This window comes from Melanotaenia boesemani, chromosome 6 (assembly GCF_017639745.1).
Source record: "Melanotaenia boesemani isolate fMelBoe1 chromosome 6, fMelBoe1.pri, whole genome shotgun sequence".
Classification (NCBI taxonomy): Eukaryota; Metazoa; Chordata; class Actinopteri; order Atheriniformes; family Melanotaeniidae; genus Melanotaenia; species Melanotaenia boesemani.
This window is the reverse complement of record NC_055687.1, coordinates 36,886,440-36,914,003: the sequence shown is the minus strand read 5'-3', so window position 1 is coordinate 36,914,003 and position 27,564 is coordinate 36,886,440. Positions and strand designations below refer to the sequence as shown.

Below are 27,564 nucleotides of genomic sequence, written 5' to 3'. Positions count from 1 at the left end.
TGTCCATACGCATAATCAATAAAATAACAGCAGCACCTGAACAAACTTGCTGCTGCACAGCTGTAACTTTTGGGTATAAAAACTTCATAAAAGGGACAAATAAAAGACCAGCTAAGTGGTCTGGTATAAAAATACAGGACTCTGTGTCCACAACATCTGCCTTCATCCACCTTAAAATACACCTGGAGAGGTTAGTCACTGTAATATGAAGCTAATGTTAGCATCTGTTGGCTACTAACTTAGAGCCACAGCAGCATAAATGTTAGCTTGTTACCACCGTTGTACTAAAATAATGGTAACTCCACCAGTTTTGTCCCGGATAACAGTAAACTGAGGCCAGTAAATCATCAGACTGATTGTAAACAACTAGTTTAGTTGGGTCTGTTTATTAGAAAAAAAGGTTAAAGCTGTTGTCACTTTAGAAACATCAGATATATTTATTGAACCTGTAAGTATTGGAATTAAAAACAAAACAAAACATTGATTTCTTTTCTTTTATTCAATGTTTCTATTAAACAGTAAATAAAAGAAAGTCATAATTTCTAATAATAATTTCTGTATTATTTAACACACAGTTATTTCCAGCTTTTTTTTTTTTTTTCCTTTTCTCAGGGATCACCAACTCCTGATCTCTTTGTCCTGCAGGTTTTAGGTTGTTAAAGAGCTTGTATGGAACCTAACAAGAAATTTGAGGATCATTTTATTTGAATCAGGTGTGTTGCAGCAGGGAAACATCCAAAACCTACAGCACACTCAATGATTGCTGCTCTAACGTCTAACGTATAACATTTCAGCCTTCCTCTCACTCAGAAAAAACTGCTATGAACTGCAGTATTAGTTAAGAAAAGTTGTCCGTGAGTTCAGATGGAATTTTGTACACATTAAAAACTCTTGGTTAAGTTACATGTTATGCACATATTTACTAATTTGAATACATTTCTATGTTCATCTACAGGTTTTCCAAATTCAGTAAAGCAACAAAATTGGTCCAGTGGAGAGGACAGTTAATCGACAGGTCAGTGCTGTTACCCTTTATCTACCAGCACTGAGTGAGTATATATCTAAAATTCTTTGGAGATTACAATGCAGTGTCTTAAGCAGAGTAGACAGCAGGTGTCACACGGCGGATTCCTCATTACAACTCAAACGGACTTTCAGACAATGACTTGTAAACGTGTTTGGCCGGGAGAGAAAGCAGTTGATTCACCGCATGTGAATGAAGCAACAATAACTTTCTACAGTCATGAAGTTTCTGTTTTACTTTGGTGTTAAAACCTGATTCAGTTTTTACCAGAATGTGTCCAGTATGATCAGCAGGAGAGGCAGCCAGATATCCACCATGTTGATCAATGCCACGTCATGTCTCCGTTTGCTTTATACTGTCACTGAACCACACCAGGATTCACTTTCAAGTGAGTCAAGACCTCTGGTTTTCAAGCAGACTATAGGTCATGTCTCCCACCAGAGCCTGAGTGTTTACTCTGCTCCAAACCAACGGGCTATCTGTGGAAGTGGACAAGTGTTCATTTAAAGCGGGCCAAAAAGCACCACTGTGAATGCGCCCTTCAAGTTTGATTTGTACTTGATAACAACACAGTCTTACACATATCTGGGAAACTCAAAAACTCGCAACTAAAATTTGTCCTGCAGCTTGAATTCCTCTTGTTTTTGGTCTCTCAGTATTTAATGAAACTCCAGCAAAAAGTCTGAATCTGGATGTTTGAGAGGTTGGATGGTGGGTGCCAAGTTGTGGATTAAGTTTCTCATGTTCAAATCTTGAATTATTGATTAAGTGCTGTGCCTATTATGACCTCATCACTCTAATAAAATCTTTTCGTTCACACTGAATGGTTCAGCTGGTATTTGAGAAACCACAGAGCTTTGTCCTTACCCCCCCTTCTTTATTTATGTGCTACCTTTTGACCAGATTATTCTAATCCATATTGTAAATGAACACTTTTATGCTGATGACACTTAGCTCTACATTCAAATAAAACAATCAGAACCCAGCAGGTTTGCTCATCTCACAGCTTGTCTTCTGGTCATGGATTTAAAGCATGAAATGATTCACCTTATTTGTGACTACCTGACCACTGTGAGCCACAGATGGCGTCCTGATAACTATTCCCGGGTCACCAATTTTGTCACAAACAGAGATTGGCCATTCTCTACTAGAGCCCACACCTTGTGGAAATAAATCTTTCTTTCTTAAAAAAGCCCTTCATTAAGATTTAATTCATTTGTTCATTCACTCACTAGCTCATGTATGTGTTTGACCAGCCATCCTGTTGCAACAGTTGCATCGCTGACAGTATCCCTCATGTAAGGAAAGTTTCTTTTGGGAAGTAAAAGCTAAAAAAAAAAGGTCCAGATCAAAGAGCTTCTGTTAACTATGATCAATTGTTCCTACAGACCATAAATAGGGAGGGCTCTGACTCCAATAGCTGTAAAAAGTATGAAATGTTCCTGAGGTCCAAAAGCACTTAGTTAACACCTGTTACAGTGGTAACAATATGGTGACTCTGTAACCACAAAATTCAAAACACAAAAACAATACAGATAAAAACATAATACTAAATATTACAGATGAACAATGACTAAAAATGTTTTCTGATTTTTGTTATTTATACTTAGAGTAACTTGACTTAGCCAGAAACTAAAAATATGTCAGCTGGAGTAATTTATGAATAAAACATCACTTTCTTTACATTTTTACTGAATATTTTGCTAAACAATTTTCATTGTAATTCTTAAAATAAACAAACTTCTCAAAATGCATAAATTTCCATATGAATGAAAAATGCTCCACACAATCACCATGGGTGGCTTTGTTCTTCAAGCATTAACATCAACCACTGAAAAAGTTATATCAGTGTAAAACTAAAGTAAAAATTCAAGTTGTGCAAAAAAAAAACCTTTGCTTCCTCCAAGGCTGAAATACTTTGTGGTTAAATTTCCTTAGAGATATCACTCATCATTAACTGTCTAAATGTCTGTTCTAATGTGAAGACACCCAGCTTGGATGAAACTCTGAGGACACATAACACATGTAAAAAGGTACACACTTTATTAGAGACACTTAGCCAATGCATTATTTACCATAGCTGAGGGCCAACACAACACAGAGCCGCATGCAGCTCTGGCCTCCTGAGATAGTCCCTGACAGAATGGTAAAATACCCACAGATTTCCTTAAAAATAAATAAATAAAAGAGTAAAAGCAAACCCTCAGGCATTTCATAATACATCTCCCCAATATGTTCCGTAAAGTGGAAATTTTTAACCACCCAAAAACCACAGAGAGCAAAACACAATTTCTGTTTAATTTCTGCCAGCAATTGTTGGTGCATTAATGCATTTTACTAAGTCAATACACGTCTGGGATGAAACTGCAAATTTATAACCATTATCTCAGTGGAAGCAACATGTGTATGTAATATAAATTATAAATGTGGTTTTGTGTTTTTAGAAGACTCCAGGCAAGTATTTTATGTTTCCTGTTGCCAAATACAATTAATTTAACTGAAGGAGGAAGCTAGTAAAGTATGACATGAAATTACATCACCTCTGCTCCAGTATTCCGCTAGTGGGGGATGTGATGGAGCTGTGTAATCTAGTTAGCTAAGTTTCTGTTTGCATGGCTGATCAAGCTAAGCTTGTTGAGAGTGTATTACAAAGGTTCATCACAGTAAACAAAATGAAAACAAATTGAATACAAAGTGAGAAGCAAAGTGTAGTGCAGCAGGGTTCATTGCTCACCTGATACAGGTTGGCCTTTGCAAGCTCCTGGTTGGCCGACTCCACGTTGGATGATGTACTCTGGATGTAATCTTCGATGCTATCTGAAGAAATATAGAAGACGCCGAGTCACTTTCTCTAAGGCAGAAAACAACACTAGGGTCACAAATCCACAGCTCTATCTGTTCAAATTCCTGTTATTGGAAAAACCTAACCAGCCGATTACATGGCAACTGTTGCGACCCAACTCTGCTAGAGGATGTGAGGCATAACAAAGAGATCTGCAGACAGGTGGTGAAATGGAAGATAACAGAATTTATTGTTGCAAGCAGCGATGAGGATCAATACAAATGGTGGTAAGGTACAAATGCTGCTTAAAGCAACGAAAACAATAAAACAGCTATATATAAACTCAAAACCAGCCAGTACAAAAAGGAAAAAAAAAGAATTCTCTAGCTCAACACGTTCCGCTGTGAGTAGACTACTACTGTCATTACAGATTGGTATACTTTAAATTAGACCAAAATTCTTTAAAAAGTCCCCTTTTTTCATTTATATGAACGACAAAAGAAGATAATCACTCATGGTGGAAAACATATCTTTTACTGAACACTTAGTCAAAGATGAGACGGGGATAACAGACGTGCAGTGAGGAAGCCATGTCAACGCTGTCCTTCTGATGCGTCACACGCCCACAGTCAGCAGATCTTTGACCGTGCCAAACGTTTCAACACAGTGAGACAATTTCATGCATTTGTGTCAAAGTTGACCAATGTTTCATGAGGCCTCAACTTCACCATCCCTAGAGGAAGGAGGCAGATGGAATGGAGGTAAAAGAAACACAAGAAATTCAAGGAACCACATGGCAGGGAAACAAGACAAAAGATGTGACACAGAACAACTGAAAGCAAAGAGTAAAAATACACTGAGGAACTAACAAGGCACAGGTGTGGTGAATGGACAAATCAGACCAAGTGAACGAATCAGCAGAAACCAAAAAAACACAGAATATGACCCTAAACACAAGAAACAAAGATCAAACCAAAAACATGACAAAAACCAAACACAAGAAGCCAGAACAGAAACCAACAATCATGACCAAATCTGCATCTTAGACTCTACAGGCCTTCGTTAACATGTTAAATCTTAGACTTCATGACTGTACAATTAGCAAACAATTGAACACAAAACTTGTTTGGGAGGGTAGCTCTGGAAAACGTCTAACCTTCTCTCTAAACGTAAACACTTAGGTTTGCAATGTTAAATATAAACAAAAGCACAAACCACAAGACTTCTGGAACAATGTCCTTTGGACAGATGAGACCAAGGTGCAGCTATCTTGTCAAAATACACAGCAGCATTTTAGGAGGAAACCAAACAACACATCATAAAAACCACCTCATAGCAACTTTTAAACACGGTGGTGGAGGCTGATGATCTGGAGTTGTTTTGCAGTCACAGAATGTGGGCACCTTGCAGTCATTGAGCCAACCATGAATTCCTCTGAATAACAAAATACTCAGTCAGATGTGAGTCTGTCTGTCTGACAGCTAAAACTTAGCTGAAATTGACTCAAACAGGAAAATGATCCCAGAGCAGCAGATGTTTAACAGAATCAAGACGTTACAATAATCCAAAGTCCAGACCTCAACCGGATTAAAATGATGTGGTGGACCTTCAGAGAACTATGCAGAAACAGTCTGCAAAACTCACTAAACGAAGAAAATGAGTCATAGAGTAAGCTCAAATTCCTTCACAACGGTGTGAGAGACTGACATCCTTCTGGCAATATTTTTGCCAAATAATGTCCCAATGTATTATACCAAGTGTGGCTGTTAAGTTTTATTTATTTGTTCACTAAGGCATGAAACAAGCGGTGAGAACAAACTTCATTTTAACACCACAAGATAAGATAACATCATTGTCTTTCATGGGTGATAGAAGTATTTTCTTTGACAGGCTTCAGATAAGAACATGCAGAATATAAAAAAAAAAAAAAAAACTGAATACAAAAAGTACAGAAAGACAAAAACTTATTTGAAACCATTCAGAGTGCTGATAGCAGTAGAAAAGAAACAGTTTATCTTTATTTTTTCTTGGATAGTGGGAGTTTGTAGCCGTGTCCTGATGGTAGAAGTTGGAAGGATGGGTGTGTCGAGAGGGTTGAGTTACGAAACAACTGCAGCGAAGACCTGAAAATGTCAAACAACAAGCAGGTTTAGACAAATGAAAAAAATACATACATACATACATGCAAACATACATATATATATGTATGTATGTATGTATATATTTTTCCATTTATTTAAACCTACTTGTTTGTTGTTTGAGTTAAAAAGAATCAGATTTGAAGTTTCCTATATTGTCACAAAATGTTTGCTCTATGTTCACCCGGGGTTCATCTAATGGGAAAGGTTTAAGCCATTTTGAGCCATTTCTGAGAAGTAATAGTGAAAGTTAGGTAAGTCTAATCCTCCCCTGTATTTCGGCTTCTGTGAAGTGCAAAAATTTTAAATAAATACACACTTCACCATGTATTAGTAATACGTTTTGACACAGTGTTTCACTGGTAGGGATGTTACACTCGAGCTGATCTGCTGATTACCTGTCGAACACGTGACACGGAGTGTTGCGAGCGTTGTTCCTAAACCTTGATTCGGCATGCCAAAAGTCATGTGACCATACCAACGGAGGCCTCGTTACATCATCAGTGAGTATCGAGCAGCATGCGGGAACTTCTCTGATCACCATCAGCAGAGAATTTTAATGATTTTAAACTTGGTAATTTACAATTTATTCTTGTGTTTCTTTAAGGTGCAATCTCTCCAAAGCTGGAGTGGTAGTGTGCCAGAAGAGGAGCAGAATGAAGTCAACATTACTGAGAAAATACTTTTTTTAAATAAAAATCTATGAAAGATCACAAAGTTGCCAAAGCTGTTTTCTCATAATTCATTTCAATAAAGCTGTATAAAATCAGTAACACAATCACTATCCCTGTTGCACAAGGACCCCTTCCCTCATACGTTCCTGTTCCCGCTGTGAGTAGACTACTACTGTCATTACAGATTGGTATACTTTAAATTACACCACAATTCTGCTACCTACCCAGCAGTCCCCTTTTTTCATTTATATGAACGACAAAAGAAGATAATCACTCATGGTGGCAAACATATCTTTTACTGAACACTTAGTCAAAGATGAGACGGGGATAACAGACGTGCAGTGAGGAAGCCATGTCAACGCTGTCCTTCTGATGCGTCACATGCCCACAGTCAGCAGATCTTTGACTGTGCCAAATGTTTCAACACAGTGAGACAATTTCATGCATTTGTGTCAAAGCTGACCAATGTTTCATGAGGCCTCGGTTTCGCCATCCCTATCAGTCAGCAGCCAAAATATAACAAAAAGCCAAACAGTTTTAAAACTGTTGGAAAATACTGCTCTTTCTAAACAAATGCCACCAATCATGCACATGGTCACAAGTTAAGCAAGCCAAGGGCAAATTGTCTGTGCAAACAGTTGCCGCTGACTGAGCAGTCGCAGCAGTCTTTTATTTTGTGGTGGGTGACAGCAGGGGCAGGGATTGGAAGAAGACAAAGGTTTGAAAGCTCCAGCCAATCTCAGCCATGTGACCTCAAGCAGGGATTTGCCTGCAGAACGGGACATAGGTGGCACCAATAAGCCGGCAGCCAAAACAGCAACATCTAGTCGCGTAGACATGGTGAAGACGACCTGCTGAAGTTCAGCGTCAGAATGAGGAAGAATGGGGATTTAAGAGACTTTGAATGTGGCATGGTTGTTGGTCTGAGTTTTTACTGGGATTTTCACATCTCTAGGGTTTCCAGAGAACGGTCTGAAGAAGAGAAAATATCCAGTTGTTGATGTCAGAAGTCAGAGGAGAATGGACAGACTGGTTGGAGACGATAGAAAGACAACAGGAAGTCCAATAATCACTGGTTACTACCAAGGTCTGCAGAACAGCATCTCTGAACACACAACACGTCCAGCCTTGAAGCAGATGGGCTACAGCAGCAGAAGACACACCGGGTTATGGAGTACTGAAACTGCCAAAATACAGAAATATAAAAATGGCTCAATAAACACAATGATGTACCAATAATTATACAACAAAATATGAAAAATTGTTTTTTACCTAAGAAACCTATCAAACATGACACAAATGTATATTTCTTTTGTCATTTTCAGCCGTTTTAAATAAACTTTGTTAATATTCCTATTTATTTACCCTTTTTATGTCTTTTCAGTTAAATTCATTTATTTATTTGGTGATATTTTTAATTTCATGTCTGTATTTATTTTGTATTATTTTCCTTTTACATTTTCTTTTCCAAGCATATTTATTCCTCTGTTTGCTTTTTACATTTCCATGCCCCCTTTTTACATTTCCTTTTGCATTTCTGCCTCATTATGTAAATGAGGGGGGCGGCCTTTCAAGACGTGTCTTGAACCAGATCCTCGCCTATTGGTCAATCAAGACTGAGCAGGTTACTGTTCGTGCAGGCAGAGCTTCCTGCATGGCTGCCTGGCTCTGCCGAGTGAGGCTGTGGGAGGGAAATGAATGTTTTAGGTTGGCAGAAACGGTTGACTTTCAACAGGAGACTGTACAGGATTGTCTCTTTTAGCTAAAAATCACACAATTACTGATGACTTTTTACATTTTAGTGTGGCTGCAGTAACTGAGAGGCTGCAGACGTGCACAGCTAAGAGTTTGAAGGTTCTGGGTTGCCTGGATTGTTGAGATGAAAACTGAGGTCATAACTAAAATCCGAAAAACATTCCCCGAAACACTTTCTCCTTTCCTGTCCACTGCAGCCGCTGCTCCTGCAGCAAATCGCGCTGCTCTGGATTGTAGAGAATATTCCAGCCTTCATTTAATCCTGTCATCAAGTTGCTTGTAAGGACAAATATAGAGGAAAAACAAATAAATTTAACTACTTAGTGGTTATTTTATTTGATTAATCAATAGAGCGCTCATTGTCAGGAACCAGCGGTCAGGAAGGGGTTGACTGACCGAATGCAGTGCCCCTTTCCGGGCTGCATCTCTCAGCTATTCCCCAGTACGGCTTGGAGCATCATCTTCTCGGTTTTGTCCCGTCAGCTAAAAGAGATGATCCTGTACAGTCTGCCGTTGAAAGTCAGCCATTTCCAAAATGCAAAAGGAAATGTAAAAAGGAGACATGGAAATGTAAAAAGGAAACAGAGAAATAATTGTAAAATGTAAAATTGTAAAAGGAAAATAACACAAAATAAATACAGACATGAAAATAAAGGAAAGAATAAAAATATTACAAAATAAATAAATAAATTTAACATGGAAAAGTGCATAAATAGGAATATTACCTTAAAGTTCATTTAAAACAGCTGAAAATGACAAAAGAAATGTACATTTGTGTCATGTTTTATAGGTTTCTTAATGGAAAAAATTTTTTTACATTTTGTTGTATAATATATTAGTACATCAGTTTGTTTATTGAGCCATTTTTACATTTCTGTATTTATTTTTTATTTTGGCATTTTCAGTAACTGAGTGCCAAGAACTTTTTTAATGATGAAACATGTTCCTTTAAATGGAACTTCAACTGCGAGTTTCTTATAATAAAACTAAACATTAGATCTTCATGAATGACATAGTAATTGATTATATTATGTATCCAACAGAAAAAAATAGTGATGTAAATACTTAGGCTGTTTGGATGTGGCTCCGTCAGTTAGCGAGTTAGCCGTTAGCGAGGAGGTGCATTAGGTGTATTACGTGCTTCCAGCCAACATGAAGAAACTATTTGTTTCTGCTCATCAACATTTCTCACAACATTGTCTTTTATCTCAGTTTAAAACTTCTTTAAAAACTCAGTTTTAAAAAAGTGTTGAGCAGTATACCTGATATTCGACCCACGAAAAGAACAAAGTGGAAGCTGCAGCGATCTATTTTATGGCCATAAAGACCACCGCTGTCTTCTGTGCTGCCTCCTGTTATATCGCTTTCTGAGAATGAATATCATCATGAACTCCTCCACCGTCACCATGTTTGTTATTGTCTGAGACTGACGTCAGAACTTGTAAGTGAACTTCGAACTGTGCACTGGGCTGTGATATACTTTTTGTTAGTGACGTGCTTACATACATATCATGGCTGGAAGCATTTTGGAGGTTGATGCCCTGGAAATACAATGTTACTGGTAGATTGACCTTTTCACTATTTCAAAGTATAAGTGCTGTGTACTCCCCCTAGTGGTGAACTCCAGTATTGAGTGTTTTTGCTGCGCCATGCTTCCATCATTTGCAGCAAGTATATAGACAAACATAGTGGAACGTTGACATGTATGCTTGCATTCACAGCAAGTTTATCCCAGCCCTAAGGCTGCATTTTTACTTGTGTGGCATCTGTGTATGGTAGGGTCAACGCAGCCAATAAAATGTGCTCTTGCATTCGAGTGTAGGGTTACAGCGTTGGGTTGCAGTTTTCTTCCATGGTAACCACACAAATTCAGCGAGAAGCTCCAGAAATCCGGAAGAACATAATCACAAACTGACCAATCACAAGAGAGTACTTCCGTATAACTGCAAGCAGGGTTGCACGTCAGAGGTGTGCATGAAGCCTCCACGGAGCTTACAGTGGTGACACCACCTTACACAGCTGCCGCATGAGTATAAATCCGCCTTAAGACACCTTCGGTTTTTCATCAGTAATGCTAACAGCATTAGCATCACTGCCTTAGAGCAGGAAACTGAGGCTACAATTCACACACACACACAGACATCCTGCCTTGGATCAATGCTTCAGGCTGCTGCTGGAAGTCTTGCGTTAATGCAACTTCATGGTCTTAGCATTTAGATGGATGTATATGCATGAAATAGCACAGAATCAAATTTCCTGCTGTATCTCTCAGACAGACAGTCTAAGTCCAGCCCATCAAGCAGTCTGATGGATGTAATGTAAAGCCTTGCAACATTTTTTTTCCAAATTAAGCAGCGTCCTTCTCATCTAACTTAAACAAAAACAAACTCTCTACTCAGTGGAGTCACATGACTCTTATAAAAGCTGAAACACAGATCAAACTTTCTTTAAATTTCCCTGAAAAAAAATTTCAGCTTTTAAAATGCAGTCAGTCATGGGGGAAACCCTGTCTCCTACGAATCATGTTTCCAAGAACTGAAACATTTCCCAGAATGCTTTAAAGTGCAGCATAATAAATCACATTTAAAGGAAAACTGCAGTGGAGTCAGCAGGTGTTGCCGAGAGGCAAACCAAGAGCATAAATCAGAGATGAATTTTACAACCATACATGTTTTTGGTTGCAATTCAAGTAAATAGAAACACACACAAAATGATGCACCATGGGAGGTCAGGATGAGGAATTTTTTCAACTTGGCTACATGGATATAAACAGTTTACAATCAACTGCAGCAGGTGAGACAAACACAGTAGAAAAAGCCCCTCCATTTTGTCTTGACCACTAACGTGTTGATTCGTAGTCCAGCTCTGCCATTTAAAAAGGCAAAGAGAAACACAAAATGCACTGAATGGAGGGCTGGAATCACGCAGAGACTTGTTTATATTGATAATGTGCAGAAAAGCCTGGACAGCTCATCACATTACAGCCAAGAACAACTGCTCTGCCACTTAAACTGCAAAACCAGCACAGCCGCCTGTTTTTAGGCTGTCAATATATACAAGTTAATGAGATGAGACAGAACGTGTTTAATGATGTGCATGGCTCAAAATATTTGGTAACACCACATAATTACCCACATATATTTACAGCTGGCCAATGAGCGTGAGCGGGCTATTGATTGTTGTGGTGTAGTGAAGTAGTGTAGGGGGAGTGATAAAGGCTGCAGCCAGTTGAGAGATGTGGGTAAAGACTTGTGTTTAAGACTGTGATAGCCTCAGATAAATACTGGACTGCTTCAGCTTGTAGTGAATTAACTTTAGATTTAAGAAGAGGGAGGGTTGGGGGGAATAAATTGTGCTTGTTGGTTTGATTTACTTGCTCCTTGTGGGGAGAAGACAGGGAGATAAGTGAACACAAACTACTACACTACCCACCACTACTATGTCACAACAAGCTGTCATATTCTCCATATGTCTGGACAATGGAACACATAAACTCCATTTAAATTAAAACTCAGTGGTTGCTCTCTCGCTGGACTACTTTTAAAAAGTACCAGATTGTTAATACGGGCATTTAAATAAAGTTACTGTAAGTTGTGAGTCAAGATCACCTGCCTGCCAATGGAAACCTCATCACCTCTGCAGCACGTCTGCTGACTGGGACCAGAATAACAGCCCCCATCACCCCCATCCTAGAGTCTGCATCTAGTCTACTTCAGGGTTCGTTGTAATAATAATAATAATAATAATAATATTACATTTTATTTGTGGGCGCCTTTCTTGACACTCAAGGTCACCTTACAGGATAAAACACAAGAATAAAACAAATCAATAAATACACTCATAACTTAAAGGATGCATAAAATAATAATAAAAAGCAGTGTGAAATATTACAGTGAGGATGCCAGTTTAAAAAGATGTGTTTTGAGTTTGGATTTGAACAGTTGTATTGAATCAGAGTTATGGAGGTCTGGGGGGAGGGAGTTCCAGAGATGAGGAGCAGAGCAGCTGAAAGCTCTGCTCCCCATGGTAACAAGGCAGGCTGGGGGGACGGTGAGGTGGATGGAGGAGGAGGATCTGAGGGAACGGACTGTTATGGAGACATTGAGGAGTTTGGGAAAGGTAGGGAGGAGCGAGGTTATGGATGGCCTTGTAGGTGAACAGCAGGATTTTGTAGTGGATGCGGTAGGTGACGGGGAGCCAGTGGAGCTGCTGCAGGACAGGGGTGATGTGACGGGTGGAGGCGGTTCTTGTGATGACCCGGGCTGCTGCATTCTGAACCAGTTGAAGTTTATGAAGTGTTTTTTTGGGGAAGACTGAACAGAAGGGAGTTAAAGTAGTCGAGTCCCACTCTCAACAGTTTAAAATCAAATCTTATCGTATCTTATCATTTCTTATCTTTCAGATCTATCTTTTTACTCTGGCTTTTAATTGAATCCCATTTTTTAAGCCATTTAATGAAATTCATTTACTCTTCTTCTATTTTCTTTATTCTTATTTATTGTATTTTTATATAAAGTTTTAATTATTTAATTGTAAAAGTATTTATTTAACAACTACCTATTTATGTAGCTTTCTCTGTTCTAGTTTTATTATTTAGTTTTTTACATTTTTAACTCCAGTGTTTTCCTTCTTTTTTTTTTTTTTTTTTTTTTTTTTTAACTTGTCCTGTCCAGCATCATAGCAGCAAAATGATAATCTGGTTGCTGTATCGTGCTGAACAAATTTCCTCTGCCAAGGGGAGGCCTATGGGTAAGGCTCCTCTTGATAATGTGATTCATTTATTTATTTATTTACTTTAAATCACGGAATCTATGTAATCTTGCTGGACCTGACCGGAGGGGACAGAAAAAGATGGAAAATAGCAAAAAGAGCAAAAGGGAAAGAAGAAAGGAGACAAAAAGATCACAGACAGAAGGAAACGACCCTTCAATCCACACCATCACCAGACAACAAACTGTTACACCTGTACATGAACACACCAGAAAACCTCCTACAACTTCCACAAAAGCAGAAACATACACACAGAAAAAAAATAGTCATTAAGAGTTTTTAAGTAATAACCAAATCAAAAAGACATGACAGCGACCAGATACTAACTCACAGGAAAAATAAAAAAAAATAAGCAAACTTCCCTCTGGATGATGAGCCTCTAGTGGCATTAGGCACCCCTGCTCTCCAGGAAACCTCCAAGGGCAAGACAGGCCAGGAGATGCCGCCCCCCACGACCTGGCCACTCAGGACGACAGCCAGTGAGCCGTCACCAACCCTAGAAAGTACCCACCCTCCCACACCCCTAACGGGGAATGAGAGGATGGGGAAAGCGGCAGACCCATGGCCTACCACTTAACCCCACCCCAACCACACACAGAAACACATGCACACACCTGTTTCCTTGCACACTCCCGCTCATCCTAACTCATATATGCCCTCTCAGCCCCACCCGCACATTATAAACACTCACACAGCATCCAACCCTCCCACTCTCACTCCCCAGACACACCCCCACTCATCCTAGCGCATGCATACACACGCACACAAACATACCCCCACATCCACACAAACATCATCCAAAGTACATACACACACACACAACATACAGGCATCCCTGTCTCACACTCCAGCACCTCCCCCTATAATCCCCCGAATCCCACTCAGCCCTCCTTCAAACCCCTGCACCCCCCCTGCCCTCAGGTCATACCCTGGGTCCCAGGGCATCAAACAGACACCAAGGCATGCACCAACCCACACCACGGCAGCACATCCGGGCAGGCCCAGAACCCCAGGACACACGGACCCCACCAACCCGGAGGGAGGAGGACCACCCCCGGGCACCAGAGCCCAGAACCCCCGCCCACCCTGCCCCGGAATAGCCCGGCCGCCCGGCCCAAGACCAACGCCCACCAACCCAGGCGCCACCAGTGGCCTCACCCCCCGCCACGAGGCGACTCCAACCGCTGGCCCCCACAGCCCCCGACGAGGCCAGACCCAGAGCCACCCCCACCGCAGAGCAGCCCGGTCCCGCACCACGGGCGACCACAAAGAACCCGCAACCACCAGTCACTCCCGGCCATTTCCCAAACCCCCATAGCAACAAGGTCACAGTCTTCCACCTACACTAAGTGATGGAACTAAGCACAGGGGACCAGAGGGAATGAGATTCAGCTAAATAGTTCTTTGAGGACGCAGACATTGTCTCATTACTGATGTGGTCAACTAAGAGATTCCTAAACTGCTGAATACACAGATTATTTTTGTTTTTCCAGTTCACAAGGATAGTTTTCTTTGCGATGCATAATGCTGTGCGTATCATGTGTGCAGAGTTAATTGCCATATTAATGTCACCCAAGTCACCTAGTAGACATAGTGCGGGGATCGTAGGAATATTACATTTAAACCATGTTGACATGTCCACACATACCTGAAGCCAGAACCTGCGGACAGGTGTGTAGGACCACAAGGCATGGAGATAGTTGTCAGGTGTGTTTTCATTGCAGTGTGTGCAGATGTTTAATTGTGACAGACCCATCCTGAACATCCTTTGTCCTGTATAATGAGTTCTATGCAGAATTTTGAATTGTATTAGTTGCATATTTGAATTCTTAGTCATTTTAAAGGTGTTTAAACATATTTGTGACCATTTATCTTTATTAAAGTTACTGGATAAGTCACCCTCCCATTTTGAAGTTGGAAGACAGATTGAGTCTTCTAGTTTAGATAATAGTCTATATGTTTTTGATAATAGCTTTGGGGCATTGAGATTCATGAATTCTGCCACCCTGATAGGTAGCTATAAGTTTAATTGATTAATGGTATATTTTTTACATATGATAGATTTAAGCTGGTGATATTCTAAAAATGTTTTGCTAGTGATTCCATATTGTGAAGTGAGAATATTAAATGACAAGAAGTTTCCATTTTCTATTATATGTTCTAACTTTATTTTTCCATTGAGTGAAATTAATCAGATTTTTATTTTGCAGGATGTCAGGGTTGTTCCAGAGGGGTGTAAACTTACATGGAAAAAGTGAGGATTTGGTTATTTTTAGAAAATCCCACCAAGCCACTAAAGAGGAACTGATATTGATGCTTTTAAAACACTTGTGTGTTTTGATGGTTGAGCTGATGAATGGCAGGTCAGAGATAAACAGATCCTCACACAATGCTTGCTCTACATCTAACCATGTTTCATCCAGACTGCTAGGTTTAGGCCATTTGGAGATATACTGCAGCTTGTTAGCTAAGAAAACATGATTAAAGTTGGGTAGCTCCAATCCGCCTCTATCTTTAGTCTGTTGTAAAGTTTTTAGGCTGATACGTGATGGCTTATTTTTCCATAAAAATTTTGATATATGTGAGTCCAGTGACTTAAACCAGCTGGATTCTGATTCTGGAGGATGGTTTAGTGGGTATCATTGAAAATAGGTAGTTTACTTTAGATAGAACCATCATTTTTACTGTGGCAACCCTCCCCATGAGTGATATGGGTAAGCGCCTCCACCGTGAGAGATCATCCTCTATTGCTTTAAGTAGCTGGACATAATTTAGCTTTGTTAGTTCTGATAACCTGGGGGAAATGTTTATGCCTAGATATCTAATGTTTCCAGACTGTATTGTAGTATTGGGTATGTTTTGTAGGTCACAGTTGATGGGCATAATAATAGTCTTAGACCAGTTAATAGAGTAGTCAGATATTGATAAGAATGTGTTAATAAGTGTGATTGTCTGGGGGAGAGACGTCGGTGAGTTCTGGAGGAAAAGTAATACGTCATCAGCATAAAGACTTATCTTGTGTTCTATATTTTTGGCATGGATTCCTTTAATCTCTTTATTTTGTCTTATGGCAGCAGCTAGGGGTTCAATAAAAATAGCAAAGAGTGATGGAGAAAGCGGGCAGCCCTGCCTGGTGCCTCTCTGCAAACAGAAGCTTGGAGAGGTTTGATCATTGGTCTTCACACATGCATTTGGGTTGTTATATAATATTTTTATCCAATCAATGAAAGATGACCCAAACCCAAATTTGTTTAACGTTGCAAATAAAAATTTCCAGTTTACTCGGCCAAATGCTTTTTCTTCGTCTAAAGAAATTACTGTGGATTCCAGGTTATGTAGAGTAGAATAATCTATGATGTTAATTAATCTACGCATGTTAGTAGAGGAATGTCTACCTTTAATAAAGCCTGTTTGGTCAGGATGTATTATTAGAGAGGTTATTTTTTCTATTCTTCTGGCCAAAGCTTTGCTAATTATTTTGAGATCTACATTTATTAATGAAATTGGACGGTAACTGGATGGAAGTGTCGGGTCTTTTCCTGGTTTTAATAGTAGAGTAATATTGGTTAGGTTCATATTTGGTATTTTTTGTTTTTCCCTTATTTCTAATATCATATTGTAGAAAGTGGGTGCCAGCAGTGTCCAGAATTCTTTGTAGAATTCTGCTGGATAACCATCTGGACCTGGAGCTTTATTGTTGGGCATATGCTGGAGAGCTTCTTGGAGTTCGCTGACTGAAAGGGGGGAATCCAAGACCATTTTATTTTCATGTTTTAATTTTGGAAAATTGATGTTACTAAGAAATTTATCAATATTGTCATCTGTTTTAGTTAGTTGTGATGTATATAATGTTTTATAGAATTCTTTGAAAGTGTTATTTATCTTGTCAGGGTCGTGGCTGATGTTTCCTTCAGGATCTCTGACAGAGGAGATGGTTGATTTCTCCTTGTTTGTTTTTAACTGATTAGCCAGGAACCTTCCAGATTTGTTTCCATGCTCAAAATTCTCCAAACGAAGTCTTTGCACCAAGACTTGCGTCTTTTTATCTATTATTTCATTAAGTTCAAGTTTAGCTTTCCTTATAGCCTTTAGTGTGTGTTCTTCTGGGGAGACATGGTAAGGTCCTCTAAGGATTTAATTCTGAGTTCTAACTCGGAAATTCTCAAAGTTTCCTTCTTTTTCTTATGAGAAGAAAAGGAAATTATTTTCCCTCTCATTACTGCTTTTCCTGCTTCCCAAAGAACACACGCTGAAGTTTCTGGCAAGTCGTTATTTTCTAGATATAAGGACCATTCTCTTTTGAAGTAGCTGATAAACTCAGGATCTTTAAGTAATGACGTATTAAATCTCCAGTTTCTAGTTGCTGGTTTATTGCTCTTACATCTCAGAGTGAATGATACTGGTGCGTGATCACTAATGCTAATAGGATGGATTCTGATTTCTGACATGTCATTCATCAGCGAGCTGCTAGTTAAGAAATAATCTAATCTAGAATAGGAATGGTGAACTGAAGAGAAGAAGGTGTATTCTCTTAGTGTAGGATGGTGAGAGCGCCAAGCATCACAGAGACCAAAATCCTTCATGTTTTACAGTTTCTGAGGATTTCCAGACTCGATGAGCTCCTGTGGTACTTTTTTTCTCCAGTATAATGTTAAAATCACCTCCTATAATTAGTGTGTTATCTGAGTGACCATAGAGTGAGGTGAAGAGGGAGTGAAAGAAGAAGGATCATCTACATTTGGACCATATATATTTGCGATACATAACTTAACATTTTTAATAGATAATGTAACTATTATAAATCTGCCTTCTGGATCTATGATTGTATTATCTATGTCAAAATTTAACCTTCTATTAATAAGAGTTGCTACTCCTCTCTGCCTAGAATTATAACAAGCTGATTACACGTGTGGAAACTGGGTTGTTGAGAGAAGATCTATTGCTGAGTTTGATAAATGAGTCTCTTGGAGTAATATTATATCTGCTTTCATTTCTTGCAAACGATTAAAAATTTTTAAACTCTTTTCCCTTGTGCCAGCTCCACGCACATTCCAAGTGACAAATGTGAGTTCATTCATGAACCAACCACAGAAATGAGGCTATATGCATATTACTGAAGCGTGTGTGCGTGCATCCCACTGCTTCTCTGCGTGCATGTGTATCTTCCAGCTGGTTGTGACAGGGATGTGTGTGAGCTTGTGCTGTTCTGTGTGCGTTCCTGTGAATCATGAAAAGTGCTGATGTGTAGATAATATAATGACAAGTGTTACCGTTAACCGTTAAAGGGTCGGAGAGAAGAAGTGTAAAGAGTGAAAAGAGCGACAGTGCCAAATGAAAAAAGTAATTTAAAAAACTCATCTGTGCTGAGAGCAGTGTAGTGGAGACGGGCAGTGGATTTACTGTTAACTAAATGATCTTTTATGGCAGTTTTATGGATATAACATGATCTACTGAGAAAACAGGAAAATTAAAGCACATACCAAGTCAGCAGAGCCACAGAGTGATGTCGGGGTCGCGTTACAGCTGTCCATTAATAAATAATTTATCCACCGAGATGACAGCGCAGGAGCCTTCAGCGATAAATTTCCTCCTGATGGGAAACAGGACTCTTCATCGGTCCAGAATCTCTCTCGGATATTGGTCGTTTACTCCAAAGTTCGTTCCCTTCAGTTCGCGGCCCTGGTTCTTCACCTGCTCCTTTTGTTTGAAGCTGACGAACAATGGGTCTTGGTCTGCTGGACCCGGGTTTCCTCCCGCCGAGCCGATGGACTCTGTGAAAGGAGATGTTTTTCACCGTTTCCTCCAGGAGCTTCAGGTGGGTTTTGATGAAGTTTTTCACCGGAATCCCTGCAAATACCAGGTTCTCTCTCATGCTCCGCGCCTGCAGATCGATCACCATTTCCTTAATCTTCTTATTTTCCTCTGAGAGACGGGTCAAGCCCTCGGTGAGGGATTTTACCGACTCTCTGAGACCGGCATTTTCTACAGCCAGAGTTTCCACCTGCTTCTGGCTGAATTCTAGTGATTCACGTAGCGCCTGGAACTCCTTGTGGAGAATTTCTACCAGGCTCAAACGCGCATCAAAACTACTGAGTTTCTTATCTATAGAGATCAGAACATCTGTTGAGTCGTTCCCCGGTGGTGAAATAGCTCCAGGTGAATCCTCATTTCGCTGTCTCTTGGATTTAGATGAAGTGGAGGGCGTGGAGGTGTTGTTTGGTTTCCCCATGACAATTCTGTCGTAACAACGATCTATAAAATCTGTCAGGCTGGCCAAATCCTCCCCGCTGTGCTCCAGAGTGTACCTTATAAAGACATTATATTCCTACTTTAAAGAATATTTTGATTAGGCTGGCACAAAATACAATTGAATGAAAGTATAAATGTTTGGGCGTGCCTAGTTTGAATCTGCCGTCTCCCCGGAACTACGTCACCTACAGTATTAGGGTCACTTACCTGCCACCAGCTTCACCTACCTGCAGCGTTTTCCTTCTGGGGACCCTGTGTACTGGGAGCTTTGCTTGCTGAGTGTGCAGGGTCATTGCCGCGGTGATTGCTCTTGTCGGGTCCTGCACTTCAAAGATATGGTTGTGGTCTGGACCCTGACCTGCTCTGGTCGGGATGGTCATGGGAGGGGTGTTTCCTGGTGTAGATGGATCCCCATCATTTCATCCATTTATAGTTCTATATTTATATCAGTTATGTGTTTTTAATCTGCAAAAATAGTTGTTTTTATTATATAAAGCACTTTGTGCTGCTTTTTGTATGAAAAGTGCTTTATAAATAAATTTTCATTTAATTTTGATGAGGAGAAAACAAGGACCAAGGTTTCCTTTGCCCGGACATGGGTCACTGGGGCCCCCCTCTAGAGCCAGGCCTGGAGGCGGGGCATGGAGGTGAGCGCTTGGTGGCCGGGCCTTTGTCCATGGGGCCGGGTAAGCTCAGCCCGAAAGGGTGACGTGGGCCTCCCCTCCTGTGGGCTCACCACCTGTAGGAGGGGCCATAGGGGTCGGGTGCAGTGTGAGCTGGGCGGCTGCCAGAGGGGGGGACCCTGGCAGTCTGATCTTCGGCTGCAAAAGTTAGTTCTAGGGACGTGGAATGTCACCTCTCTGGCGGGGAAGGAGCCTGAGCTGGTGCGCAAGGTTGAACGGATCCGGCTAGATATAGTTGGACTCACCTCGATGCACGGCTTGGAACTACTGTCCTTGAGAGGGGCTGAACCCTCTTCCATTCTGGAGTTGCTCCTGGTGAGAGGCGCCGAGCAGGTGTGGGCATGCTCATTGCCCCCCAACTTGGCGACTATACATTGGGGTTTACCCCGGTGGATGAAAGGGTAGCCTCCCTCCGCCTTTGAGTAGGGGGACGGGTCTTGAATGTTGTTTGTGCTTATGCACCAAATAGCAGTACAGAGTACCCACCCTTTGTGGAGTCCTTGGAGGGGGTGTAGGAGATCTCTCCTTCTGGAGACTCTGTCGTTCTGCTGGGGGACTTCAATGCGGAGCTGTCAACTGATCACCACCTGGTGGTGAGTTGGCTCAGATGGTGGGGGAGGATGCCAGTCAGGCCTGGCAGGCCCAAGCTTGTTGTGAGGGCTTGCTGGGAACGTCTGACAGAGTCCTCTGTCAGAAAAAGTTTCAACTCCCATCTCCAGCAGAGCTTCAACCATGTCCTGGGCAAGGTGGGGGACATTGAGTCCGAATGGGCTGTGTTCCGTGCCTCTATTGTCGAGGCAGACAGCCGCAGCTGTCGCCGTAAGGTCGTCGGTGCCTGTCGTGGCAGTAACCCCCAAACTCGTTGGTGGACACCTGCAGTAAGGGATGCCGTCAAGCTGAAGAAGGAGTCCTATCAGGGCTTTTGGCCTGTGGGACTCCAGAGGCAGCTGATGGGTATCGGCGGGCTAAGCGGAATGTAGCGGTCGCTAAGGCAAAAACTCGGACATGGGAGGAGTTTGTGGGGATCGGGGGCTGCTGACCTCGACTCGGGACGTTGTGAGGCGGTGGAGGGAATACTTCGAAGACATTCTCAATCCCACCAACACGTCTTCCCATGAGGAAGCAGAGTCTGGGGTAGCTGGTGCTGGCTCTCCTATCTCTGGGGCTGAGGTCGCTTAGGTGGTTAAAAACCTCCTCTGTGGCAAGGCCCCGGGGGTGGATGAGGTCCACCCAGAGTTCATAAAGGCTCTGGATGCTGTAGGGCTGCCTTGGCTGACACGCCTCTGCAACATCGCGTGGACATCGGGGACAGTTCCCCTGGACTGGCAAACTGGGGTGGTGGTCCCCCTCTTCAAAAAGGGGGACCGGAGGGTGTGCTCCAACTACAGGGGGATCACACTCCTCAGCCTCCCCAGTAAGGTCTATTCAGGAGAGGAGATCATGCTGGAGAGGAGGGTCCGTCAGATAGTCGAACCTCGGATTGAGGAGGAGCAGTGTGGTTTTCGTCCTGGTCGTGGCACAGTGGACCAGCTCTACACCCTCTTCAGGGTCTTTGAGGGGGCATGGGAGTTTGCCCAACCAATCTACATGTGCTTTGTGGACTTGGAGAAGGCATTCGACTGTTTCCCCCGGGGACTCTTGTGGGGGGTACTCCGGGAGTATGGAGTGCCGGACCCGCTTGTACGAGCTGTCCAGTCCCTGTGTGACTGGTGTCAGAATTTGGCCTGCATTGCCAGCAGTAAATCAGAATCGTTTCCAGTGCGAGTTGGACTCCGCCAAGGCTGCCCTTTGTCACCGATTCTGTTCATAACTTTTATGGACAGAATTTCTAGGCGCAGCCGAGGTGTTGAGGGGATCTGGTTCGGTGGCCTCAGGATTGGGTCTCTGCTCTTTGCAGATGACGTGGTTCTGTTGGCTTTGTCGGGCCGTGATCTTCAGCTCTCACTGGAGTGATTCGCAGCCGAGTTTGAAGCAGCTGGGATAAGAATCAGCACCTCCAAGCCCAAGACCATGGTCCTCAGCCGGAAAAGGGTGGAGTGCTCTCTCCAGGTCTGCAATAGGGTCCTGCCCCAAGTGGAGGAGTTCACGTATCTCAGGGTCTTGTTCACGAGTGAGGGAAGGATGGAGCAGGAGATTGACAGGCGGATTGTTGTGGCGTCTGCAGTGATGCGGACTCTGCATCGGTCTGTCATGGTGAAGAAGGAGCTGAGCCAACAGGCAAAGCTCTCGATTTACCGGTTGATCTAAGTTCCTACCCTCACCTATGGTCATGAGCTGTGGGTAGTGACTGAAAGAACAAGATCGCAAATACAAGCGGCCGAAATGAGTTTTTTCCACAGGGTGGCTCGGCTCTCCCTTAGAGATAGGGTGAGAAGCTCGGTAATCCGGGAGGGGCTCAGAGTAGAGCCGCTGGTCCTCCACATCGAGAGGAGCCAGATGAGGTGGCTCGAGCATCTGGTTAGGATGCCTCCTGGACGCCTCCCTGGTGAGGTGTTCCGTGCACATCCCACAGGAAAGAGGCCCCGGGGAAGACCCAGGACACGTTGGATGGACTACATCTCTCGGCTGGCCTGGGAACGCCTCAGGATCTCTCTGGATAAGCTGGTGAATGTGGCCAGGTAGAGGGAAGTCTGGGTTTCCCTGCGTAGGCAGCTGCCCCCACGACCTGACTCTGGATAAGCGGAAGAAAATGGATGGATGGTTTTCCTTCTGGGGACCCTGCGTACTGGGAGCTTTGCCTGCTTAGTGTGCAGGGTCGTTGCCGTGGTGATTGCCCTTGTCGGGTCCTGCACTGCAAAGATATGGTTGTGGTCTGGACCCTGACCTGCTCTGGTCGGGATGGTCATGGGAGGGGTGTTTCCTGGTGTAGATGGATCCCCATCATATCATCCATTTATAGTTCTATATTTATATCAGTTGTGTGTTTTTAATCTACAAAAATAGTTGTTTTTATTAAATAAAGCACTTTGTGCTGCTTTTTGTATGAAAAGTGCTTTATAAATAAAATTTGATTTGATTTTTTATTTGCTGTAGTAATTATATCCGCTGTCCTTCTACTGGGTTGATTCCGTTTAAACAGCCAGCAAAGTGGAAGCTAAATTACAGAAACATGCAGGTAAGTATTAAATGCTTACCTATTAGCTTTCTATTGCCTTCCAGATCATACAAACCTCCTGGCTGCTCGGCAGGCCCTCACCTTTCCTACCCTAAGCATCTAGCTTGTGCTAATTCTTCCTCAGGCTGAGTTAGCATCTGCTTCATCAGTTCCTCACTGTGTGTAAATTAGCTCTAAAGCCCAAAGGCATGTTGTCAGGATTGGCTTCTCCAAATTTCTGCTTCAAGATGGACTTTCTGAGAATGTAGGCAGCGCTCTTCAGGCTGAAGTGAAAAATTCTCTGCTGATTTCTCTGGTATGTCTTGAAAAATAGAAAAAATGATTTTCTGCATAGATGGACATTAAAGAAAAATGAATATAAAACTGAAAGAGGACAAAAAGTCCCTTCATCCATGTCACAAACACAACCGTAAAACAGCCCAAAAGAAAACAGGTGAGGATGAGAATAAATTAAAAAGGGAACAAAAACCATTTTGAAGTTGAGAAATGTGGAGCAGACAGATCAGCAGGATGTCATGATATCTAGTGGAAACAACATGTTCAGTCCTACAATAACCACTAAAAAACAAGACTAATGTCTTCCTTTGATGTGCACAAATGAATGTGTTTTTAACATCTCTCTTGTTTGTTGCACCCATGTCTGTCGGCTCTAACAACCTTGTTGTGCATCTCTACACACCGACTTTAATATAGTGCACCTTTATTCATGCGCCAGCATGAATGGGCCATGAAAGCACTAATCCATCCTTCTTCAATCTATTCATTTCTTTGTATTACTGCAGCTTTTTCTACAGACGCCTCCACAGCACAGTCACATATTCCTATCTGCCACTACAGCAAGAAAGCCTCATTCAAAAAAGGCCAAAAGCAATTTCTCTGCATCTCTTTTGAATCAGAAAAAGTCCATTATTGCCTGACTCAGTAATGATCAGATTGGACCTCTGCTGTGGCATAATGAACTCTGCAGTCCGCTGAATCCTCTTTTATCTGTCTGCTCACCCATTTGAATGGTGGCACACTGTGTTCAATGATTTCCATGTCCAATAAAACCATATCATCAGTGTTTTACATGCACGAGGAAAACAAACAAACAAACAAAAAGAAAATCTTTATAGCTCTATATGTTAAAGTGGGGTGTGGTCAGAGGCAGAACTATACGCAGAGTGTTTGTGATTGCGTTTGGCTCATGCAACCTGCATCACAACAACAACAACACAAGGTTAAATATGGACAACAAAATACCAGCAGGTGATGACAAAGTTCTGAAATTAAATAATGAAAAAGAAAAAAGGAACTTTATTCATGGAGAATTTTGTCGGCCTGAATCTAAAGGGTATTTAAAGGGCATCTACATTACTCTGATTGAAGGCAGCAGACAAAAGGACTCTCAGCAACTGAAAAGCAGCAATTAGCCGAATTTTCTTTAAAAAAACACAGTTCATCACACCATCACACACAGGTATCTGCACACAGTCATGACTCACACAGTTCTACAGTATGGAAAGAAGCAGTGTTTCTCCTCTATGACTGTCCCTGTAAAAAATCTTTTACTGTAAACTCACTGAAGCAGCCACACAAAACAACACACACATCAACAATTTCTGTGAAAATGACTGAAGTGTGATGTATTGATGCTGAAGCTTTGAAAGTATGTTAGGTTACCAGTGAAATCCCAGTTCTCTGAAAACTGAGTGAGGTATTAAACTGGTGAAGAGGCCGAATGTTTCCATCATATGAATCCCTTTCTTCTCCCCCGTCATGCTGCTATGTTGACCAGTCAAGGAGAAACATGTTTTGGGGCTCATCTGTGCTAATTTTACATGCATAAAAAGGAATATCCATTTCAAATGTTGACAGACGTCATTGCCCACATACAGTACAGAAGTTTGGACACCCTGATGCATTAAAAAGATCAGTTAGGTGGGTCCAGACCTAGACTGGTACAGTATTCCCAGTGCATCCTTTGCAGTGGCATGGTTGTTAAACATGGTGCAGGGATCTGGTGCAGTGTTCCCTCCACTAGAGAAGTGATTCCTAACCATGGGGCTGTAGTCCATGCTTGGGCTGCCAGTGCCACCTAACCCTAACCCTATAGACCAAGAGTGCCGTGGGACAACACGAAGAGCTCAGTTGCAATGCAGCTTTCCAGAACCTGGTGGCAACCTTGTGTCAATCAGTTGTTTAACAAACTCCAATAAGCAGAAGACGACAATCAGCTATCCGCTAGCAAAAGTAATGGAGAAGAATTGAAAAACAATTCCCCAGAAGGCAAAACTTTTGTGCACGACCACGGAAGTACAAGCCAAGATCCCAGTCTGTTGAAGGCGACCTAAATCCAGCCAGAACTAAAGCCTTCACACCAGTGTATTCACCAGTCCTTCTAATTCAAGTCCAAGTCTGTTTGCTCAGAAAGTCCAGTTTGTGTGGAGAGGTCTAAAAACAAACTTATGTAGATAAATGCAGGAACCAGGCTAGATCAAGTTTAACTTTATTGTCCACTATGGGGATATTTGTCTTGGGCTTTCACCCCGGCTGCAGCAATAAAATCATGAACAAAAGCTGACCAAGGTGCTTAACATCATTAAAACAAATTAATACAAATACATAAAAATAAAAATGATAAATACTAATAACACACAGAAAGAACTAAAAGTACAAAACACATTAAAACAAAATACTACAAACCATTTTAAATAAATAGATCTTGAGTTTGGCCTTGAACAGAGGCAGATCACTGTGGGTACGTGGCTTGTAGGAAAGAATATTCCAAAATGTTGGACCTGCCACTGAAAAGGACCGATCCCCCCCATTGCTTGCACCTGGACCAAAGCACCTCTAATAGACATTTACCAGCAGAATGTAAAGCTCTGCTGGGCTGATTTTTTTTTTTCAACAGTTTTGATAAGTAAGGAAAAACAAAAACCCTCAGAAAAAAGGACAAGGACCAACCGAACCCATCTAACAGTTAGCATTATCACACACAATGGACATACAAAAAAAAAGAAAAGAGTATATAAATAAACGAATAACGAATATAAAAAGAAATAAATAAAACAGGTAGAACACCGGCAACCACAAAAAACTCTTTTTCACTGCGAGCAGAACATGGACAAATTTGTGAAAGTACCAATGGTCAAGGAACAGAGATTTCAACTAGGCAATAATAAAAAGGCAATAAATATGATGGGGGGGGTGGGTTGGGTCAGAGCCCCCATGCTGGGCATATGGTTGGTCTGTTTTTGACAGATGTGGTGGTAGTGCAGCTTCTATGATTGATAATGTCAAAGGATGCTTCCCATTGTGAGATACCGAGGAAGGTTTGACATTTTTCTATAAATACATCATCATCACTGCTGAATTGGAAAGAACCAGCACTTGGCATTCCTTTGATAAGTCAACATCTACATCAGTCAAAACAAGATGTCGGTTAACTGTCGTCAGAGGAACCCAACCTGAGAACCACTGCAAATGCTGAAGGTTAAAACATTAAGTTATGATGTTGGGTTTGATGGAACAGACCCAACAGAGAAACATCTTTAGCTGTGTGCTAAGTTTCACTCTTTTCTTCCAGTTTCTTCATGACTGCAGGGAACAGGGAGGTGTTTACAGATTACAGGTGGAAGTTAAAAGCTTTGTTTTGCCCAGAAGAAATGTTCAGCTCACATTGTTAATCAAGCGTATCATATCAAAACATGCTCACAAAGGTTCTCCACACCGAGTTAGGGACAGCCATGCAAACAACATAAACAAACACAAATATACAAGTCTCTAACACTCCATCTTACCTATTGTATCTCCTTGCTCATGGACCATGCTGGCCAGATCCTTCATGATTTGACTGACATCCAGCATGTCTCTCTACAAGAAAACAAAAAGTTAAATATTAATTTGAGTCCACATTTCCTGTCCAGTAGTGATACTATGCTGCATGGAGGGAATTTAAGCTGCATCGTGTTTTTGGTCTGCAGGGCTGTTGTGTCAGAGTTTGACTCCATGTCCCTTGCAGATGTCACTTTTTCATCAAAGTTCATATATCTGAACATGGAGAAACTTAAAAAATCAGTAACACCTTGATATTGAAAAACTTATAGATGTAGTTTGCCTTTGGCCAATCACATCCACAAAGAAAGTCTCAGCAGAAAAAGCCAATGTTGCTAATGATGCTAAGTTCCTTTGATGCTAGTTAAAAGAGGAAACCAAATAATCGTTCGAGGATCTTCAGGCTTTGGATTTTGGAACATCATGATAGAGGTTTTTTGTTGATTTTGTAAACAGCCGTCTTACTCTAAAAGAAAAGTAATCAGCTGACTCACCTACTAGCTTGCTGCCCACCCACATCAATGTGAGGAAAAGTCAGCCCCTTTCCTTGGCAGT

At 41.6% G+C, this 27,564-nt stretch overlaps 1 protein-coding gene across 1 annotated transcript in view; it reads right to left on the bottom strand.

Moving 5' to 3' along the window:
• The window catches only part of tsnare1 (T-SNARE Domain Containing 1), a 259,358-nt gene that overhangs the window by 40,170 nt on the left and 191,624 nt on the right, over positions 1 to 27,564 (bottom strand). The window contains exons 9-10 of the mRNA XM_041988457.1: positions 26,976 to 27,048; positions 3,759 to 3,841 (exon numbers count right to left, since the gene is read on the bottom strand). Of these exons, the coding sequence (XP_041844391.1) occupies positions 3,759 to 3,841; positions 26,976 to 27,048 (156 nt within the window). The remainder of the gene's footprint in view (positions 1 to 3,758; positions 3,842 to 26,975; positions 27,049 to 27,564) is intronic.